The 7,712-nt window shown below is 47.0% G+C and overlaps 1 protein-coding gene across 1 annotated transcript; it reads left to right on the plus strand.

Annotated features, from left to right (window-relative positions):
* Positions 1 to 3,099: 3,099 nt before the first annotated feature.
* Positions 3,100 to 3,654, plus strand: nanos3 (nanos homolog 3; the record flags this gene model as incomplete). Its single annotated transcript, XM_079730423.1, has 1 exon — positions 3,100 to 3,654. The coding sequence occupies one exon, from the start codon at positions 3,100 to 3,102 to the stop codon at positions 3,652 to 3,654; it is 555 nt and encodes a 184-aa protein (XP_079586549.1).
* Between the last annotated feature and the right edge of the window lie 4,058 nt (positions 3,655 to 7,712).

Consider the following 7,712-nt stretch of genomic DNA (forward strand, 5'->3'; position numbering starts at 1 on the left):
CCCAAAACAGAATAAAGTGCAAAAAAAATGGTAGCAATGATTATGCTGCCGCATTGTGCTGTGAATTCTTTTAATAATAATTATAATAATAATAATAATAATAATAATAATAATAATAATAATAATAATAATTAAAAAAAATGTTTTCAAAGTGTGCCAATGATTATGCTGCCCCGTGCCAGTGGTGGCACGCGTGCCTAGGGTTGCCGAACCCTGCTCTAGAGTCTATAGTGTAGCGACCCTGGGACATTTAAAGAGTTTGTGTGTTATGTGTTGCATTGTATTTCGTTGTCCGTTATGCCAGTTGTTCTCTGTGCATGCATTGGATGTTCTTCTTGTCAATCAGTGTGGGGGGCGAATCATCAAGTCAGCTGGGGGAGGGCCTTGGGTTGTTACATTAAAGTTCTTCAAGTACTCATGACTGGACATCGTTATGTCACCGGCGAGGTCATTACAATAGCGTATAACTGCGTTGTCTGATGACAGTTTAATGCATTTTTCACAATTAACCAGCTCTCGTTTTGAAGGCAGTGTTAATTTTGGCAGCTAGATTTAGTCTTTGGCTGCACAGGGTTCTGTTTATGGGAGCCTAAAACACCCGGGACACCCACCATAATTGCTAAATCAAGTCTATTATTTTGCTGATATGTTAAACATCCAATAATCAACTACACCCCCCATCCCGCTGCGTTTGGTTAAAGTTGTAATGTTGACGTATGAGAATGAGAACGAGGGAACTCCGGAAACTACCGGAGTTTCCGGTAGTTTCCGCTACCGGAAACTCGACTGAACGAACGAACGAACGATTCGCGAACGACTCCTCTTGGCGAACTGAATGACGCGAACTAATTCGCGGAAACGAATCACTAAATCCAACCCTATCGCGCAGCCACCTGCAGGGAATGCGAGTGGGTAACGGCTGCGGCCTGCTGCAATACAATCGTCTGCAGCGGGAGGCGGGGCTTGACCGTCCAGCAGGTCAAGCCCCGCCCATGACACACGCGTCACACGCCAAGCTCTGCGTAGAAGTTCAGGGACAGTCGGGATTTCGGAAACTCAGTAGAAACAGCGCCTGGGGAGGATTTTCCCCTACTACTACCCTATAAAAACTGTCTTTGCAATGTCTTTTGCAGCGACATATTGTGTTTTTGCTATTAATAGATAGGTTTGTCATTGTTTGTCATTAACGGAAACCCGAGAACAGCAAAATGCAGAGAAGTGAGTGATTATTTTATAGGCTACATCAATTATATAGGCTATAAAAATTAGACTGTACAACAATCAAAGAAAGCATTATATAATTTTTCTATAATTTTACTATCTTCCAATGATGTAGGTCTGCATCAGTCTAAAAAACATACCTTGAAAAACTTTTTTTCACCCCTTCTCACCTATACAGCATCATGACCTGTATTGATGTGTCACTGCCTTTGTTACTGTATGTGCCCGTTTATGTGGAGTGTATTTTGGGACTTGTCCAGGTAATCAAGGGCAGTGGTTCTCAGTTGACTGGTTAAGTAAAAAAGTGCAACCCTTTTCATGGAATATCATAATGATAGATGATTGGAAAAAGCCAGTGATAGCAAATAATGCAAATCATTACCAAAAGAAATGTTTCAGTAGGTCAGGCAAAAAAAATAAAATATACATCTATATATATATATATGTATACACACATTTAATATTGGTGCAGCATTCATGCAGACCAAGTTATTTCAATGCCTTTTTTCTTGATCCATAAAGATGTTATGAAGTGGATGATCCTGGTGGTTGTTCTGAATGGCCTCTCATCTTCAGTGTACATCTCTCCACCACCAAGTAGTTTTCCCAGTTTTTTTGCCTTGCATCCTTGTGTCTGATGCCACCTCACCAGCAGAATGAGAAAAGAAAACGACAATCTTGCCACCACAGACTGAAAAATCATCTGCAGCATCTAACTACAGATAAAATGACTCAAGGACTCAAGAAAATTATTTTCATTTATTGGCCTGTTAAACATATCAACATATAACTGACCAATATAAGCAGTAGAAAACAAATAAATGAAGCATGAATGATGAGAGAGGGTCATGTCCTGTCATCTCTGTCCCTCCTGAAAGGAAAGCATAACATGTTACTCGATTTGCCGTAGCATATTCTTGAGCATGGTTGCACAGCACAGGCATCCTTGAGCATAGCTGCAGCAGGTTTGGCGACAGGCTCTGCCTTGGTTATTCGTTCCTTTAATGATCTGCTTTGCAGACCCATCCATCGGGAAACATGTCTTCCAGCCAACTGTCCTTGAATTTGCACCTACCCATTGTCGCAGACTAGCTAGCAAGCACGCAGATAATCGTTTATATATGCAGCTAGCAAGAAAGAAGCCTCTCTACATGTCCTTCCTGAAAAGTCCCACGAGAAAAATAAAAAAATATAGTCCTGCCCCGACAAATTTAAGACCTTGAGCAACAGTATTTAAGACCAGCATATGACATTTGTAACAAATTTAAGACTTTTTAAGGATGCGCGGACACCCTGTGCAATTAGTGCAAAACATCCCACTAGAGACATTTCACTGCATGTCAGACGTTTCAAATGAAAACATAGTGATTGTTCACGAGTCGAGTCGAGAGATGTGAATAAAGTTTTTCATTTAATGCATTTATTGTAGCAACGTAATTTCACTCACCGACATCATTTCTCCTTGATGAAATCTACCTATTTAATACTTGCAAAAACACAATATCCTCCATCCTGAGTTTCCGAAATCCCGACTGTCCCTGAACTTCTACGCAGAGCTTGGCATGTGACGCGTGTGTCATGGGCGGGGCAAGCGTGTGTCATGGGCGGGGCTTGACCTGCTGGACGGTCAAGCCCCGCCTCCCATTGCATTGCAGCAGGCCGCAGCCGTTAGTACTTGGGGAATGCACGCCCTCATCTGATTGCCAACCACTTGCAGCCAATTATCATTCAGATGTGTTAAGAACGCCGTGTTGTTTAATGCGACCACGTGTCGGTCGACTGAAGAGTCACATGTCGACCACTAAGCGGTAGTAAGGTTCAAAGTCTAGCAGGTGGCAGCCGAGTTGGATGACGCTTTGAGGGCATTTACGAAGCTGCATGGAATCCGAGCGCAAAGGGTTTCAGGTCTGGCGAGACTATATGGGGCTGGTCGATACGATACGGGACCTCCAGGCGAGAGATGAGTCCGCTGAGCCCTCCTCGTCCCTGGAGTCTCCGCTCCGATGCGGTACTCCAGGGCTCCGGAACGTACTTAATAGCGATTCGGTCCATGTTGACAGGCGACGTCCCGGGGCTTCTTCCACCGCTTCTCTGGACTTCAGGAATAACAGCGGCGCTTTCGATTCCTTGCGTGCAAATGCACAAAGTAACGGGGAGACGGGGACCCCCCCTGGACGGCGCTGCAGAGAGAGGGGCCAGAGAGCCGGCCTGAAGGACCCGGATATGTTCTGCGGCTTCTGCAAACAAAACGGGGAGTCTGCCGCGGTGTTCAGCTCCCACAGGCTGAAGAACCAGGCCGGGGATGTGCTGTGCCCCTACCTCAAGGTGTACATCTGCCCCCTGTGCAAGGCCACGGGGGCCCGGGCGCACACCAAGCGCTTCTGCCCCCGTGTGGACGACGCGTACTGCTCCGTTTACGTACAACCCAAATGATAAGGATGTTGGTACTGCGCCTGGGACTATATTCTTCGGCTTAAGTTTATAAGTATAGTGTAAGAGTTTGACTTGTTCTTGTTGTCTTAACGTGTATTTGACTTGCATGAAAGTTTGCTGTGCATCCATTATTACACTATCTTATTTTACTAGACTATTCGGACTGCCAGCGTGTTGTTGTGTGGTCAGCCTATTATCTGCGTGTATTTGAGGGGTGAGCTTATTGACACTCTGCTTGGTTTTGTGATTCACAATAAAATATTAGTATCCCTTTTAACTGTACCAATAGGAAATTACACATTTTAAGTATTTTAGTATAGTGTTTTTGTTTATTTGATTCACGGTTAAACGCGTTTCTTGAATATAACCACTTGAACACTTATCTGTGGGTGTGATTCAACAATGTCAAGTCTATAAATTACTTGCATGACTCGGGTGTTGGTCTATAACAAGTGAACAGTGAGCAACACAACTTAAATAAAAGTACTAAAAGTCAGCCATATGAAAGAGAAAACGACAAAAAGTATGAATACAAAGGGCCCTCAATGCAATAACTGAAGAGCCATGACGCGTGTGAGGGGCTCTAGTGGGCCTTGGGGCCCCTGTTGCCACGGCGAAAGGTTTCAACCTTCCTCTCGGTCGCCATGACGATGCGACTGGAAGAAAGCATTCAGAACATTAACTTGGGTTAAGGAGAAGTGGGTCTCACAGGATACAACGATGTAAAATACTGTTCTCTTTAAGACGATTACACAACCTGTTGACCCTTACTTCAGGTAGGAGAGCTCCCGGCCCAGCCCGCGGACCCGGGCGCTGGCGTCCTCCAGGGAGGGAGAGCAGCCCCCCTGCGCCTCCCTGGGGGGGGGGCATTGTGGGACATTAGATGAGCAACATTATTGGAAGAATATTTACGTGATGTTGCCCAAAGCAGCAAAGATTCCTCATCTCTCAGGCAATCTTCCAAAGGAAAAATCTGTTGACCTTAATATAAGAGACACTTGTTTATGCACTCCTGAGTGCCATTCCTTACATCAGACTGATGTCGTGGAGCTGAGAGTCAGAGATGTAGTCGAAGGGTCCAAAGCCCACCAGGACGGGTGTGGCTCTGGCCAGCAGGTGTTGGGGAGCAGGAGACGCAGCGATGTCGGCCTCCTCCAAAGGTCCGCTCTGAAACACAAGAAGTAGTTCAAGGTTTCCACTAATCAACCACTTTAAAACAAGTGCTGAGACCAGAAACAACTGCTTCTGGTCCCAGTACTCACGTTGCCATTCTCCTCCCCGCCACTAGGGTGTGCTGCAGCAGTGCCTGGCTGCTTCCCAATAGTTTCGGACCTTCCTAGTCCAGTGTCTATGAATGAGTGACTCGGCTGTGACCCCTGCGTCTCGGAGAGACCCCCTGTTATGGCGATGTTAGTTAGTACGATGTAAACGCTGCTCGTGACCTGGGTGGGGGAATGGTGTGGCTCTTCCACAGACTCCTTCACGTTCTCTTGTTTTTCAGGTTCATCTTTTCTTCCTGCGATCTCCATGGGGAGGCGGGCTTCTCTGTCGCTGAGCGGCCCTCGTCTGCAGTCCTTGCTCGCCCTCGCCCGGTGGTCGCTCTCCTCTGAGCAGACGGGAGGGGGATCTGTTGGGCTGCAGGCATCGCTGCACTCCTCACAGGCTGCTTCAGAGGAGCTGGAAAAGGAGGAACACAACCATTACAGGGACTCAGTTGATATGTTTACATCCGAATAAATGTACCCAGTCAGGAAGGGATCAGCCTGACCTGCCCCCTGCTCCACCAGTATGGGGCACTGGTTCCTTTTCCAGCTCACTCTGCTCTTGCAAAGGTCCTACTTTGATGCCTTGAGTCACGGGTGAATTTAGCACGGACACCAGCTTCCCTTTTTCTGCCTCTGAGTTAGACTCCTCATCAGGATCTTCCTTCAGTTCCACGCTGCTGTCTCCAGTGCGACCCATATCTCCAACTGTCTTCTCCTCTGCCTCTCTTTGGAGTTTCTCATTCTCATGCTTTTGTAAGAAGTGGCTCCTCTCCTTCTCTGTCAGAAGACACACGCCCATCCTCTTCCTCTTCCTCGATAGCATCCCTACGACTGGCTCAGTGCCAGACTCCCTGTCCTCTGCTGAGCACACGGGGTCAGATCTCTGGTGTTTATTACCATCATCTTCCTCTTCCGTCTGTCCTGTTGGGTAGAGAGTCTGGAAGCCCTCAGCCTCCCCTACCTCAGTGAGTGCCCCACACAGGTCCATGTTATCATATACCATGTTATCATCCATACAGATGGAGGAGGACCAGCTCTGTTCCTCTACCTCCATGGAGTCTTCTCTGTTGTCTGGGTTGTGTTCGTTCAACGTTCTGGTTTTGAGGCTACTTGTGAGCCCTGATGTTTCACCATCACTTTCTTTCACCGGCCCTTCCATCACAGGTCCGGCCCAGCGGCTGGTTGGAGCCGGTTCCTCGGTCGGCCCCGGGGGAGCGGCCTTGGGAAGGTATGGCTGGAGGGCCTCCTAAATAAAAACGGTGCGCTAGATAAGTAAGGTTATGCAACAGACTTATTGAAGGAGGCATATATTCTCCAAAGACTTCAGTACCGGAGGGTTATGTTTGGTTTGGTTTTCACTGGACATGACTGATTCTCTCCTGGAGCGCAGCACCCTCTGTTGGGGCTGTACTGGACCTTCGATAACAGAAGATCGTGATGCAAACTTCAATTAATACAGTGGCAGGTGTCACTCAGGTCCATGCTTTCTTTGTACATGGTGTATGAACTAAAGGTTGTGTTATTCTCTATAAACACTATGAAGGCCCTTTACCAAGGCTGGAGGGGCTCTTAGTTCGGCCTCTTCCCATCTTCCCTTTTAAAGACAGAATGCTGATATGGATATCAAATACACTTATCTATCTGATCTGTGTCCCTGGCCTGGCTCCTATGGTTTTATGTTTTAAATGTTCTTTACATTACCTTAGCAGTTTGCTTTGAAACAACAATAATGTAGTTATAAACTGCGATGAACACTATATTAGAAAAGACTCAAACGGAGTCTGCCGTTATCCTAGCCTTCGTATTAAACTAAATTCGCTCCGTGCACAATATGGCGACGGACATCCTAACTTGAGTGTGTGGGCCAGTACTTCCGGTCCAACTTCCGGTGATCTGACAGCTGCAGCGAAACAGAGCGAGCTTGTTTGTTTACCAAAGAGTTAGTTTACCAGAGAAATCATTTTTTTTTGCACAATGAGTGTTTTTAGGATTCGAGGGAGGCGACTTGCCTTTCAAAGGGTGAGAGCCTCAGGACTTCATTGTTGTGTGCCATTGTGTACCGTTTCGTCACGGAACAACAAGAAAGTTAGCTTTCATTCATTCCCCGTTGAAGCTGCAGTACGGACTGAGTGGAAGCAGAGAATCCGGAGGGATGACTTCAACCCGACCAAAAACACCCGGGTCTGTAGTCGGCATTTAAACAGACTGATTGATGTGACTGCCGGGGGGCTGAGGAGGCTGAAGAAGGGAGCCGTACCTGTTTACTTTACGTGAAATGGGTACAAACTACCTGCGCCCAGACCGAGTGTCTGGGAACGACGTCCGCGGGCCGAGAGTCTCCCCCCCAGAGCCAGACTCGGACACGGAGATGGAGACCGAAATGGCTCCAGATCATGACTACTGTGTTGTCCCTCAAACGGGAGCGAGGGCGAGTAATTTGGCCGAAGAGAACGAAGCTCTACATCGCCAGATTAGGGAGCTTCAACAGCAGTTGGAAATTCTCCATCTTCGCCAGCGTTTAGGGATACAGCGTCTGTCTGCATCAGATGAGGACGGGCGCTTTTACACCAGATTTGCCTCCTACAGATGTTTCATGGCATTTTGGAGATTAATTTAACCTGCTGTGACCCACAAGATGATTCGCATAACCAGCGCCAAGGCCGCCTCTGCCAGCATCAGAACAACGGTAGGTAATAAATGTGGTACCATGACGTGCATGCTAAGAGTTGTAGGTTTATGTAACACTGAAAATGGATAGGGTTAGGGTAAACTGTTTTATTTCATAACTGCCCC

The sequence above is a fragment of the Pollachius pollachius genome (genome assembly GCF_949987615.1).
Source record: "Pollachius pollachius genome assembly, chromosome: 2".
In the NCBI taxonomy this organism is placed as follows: Eukaryota; Metazoa; Chordata; class Actinopteri; order Gadiformes; family Gadidae; genus Pollachius; species Pollachius pollachius.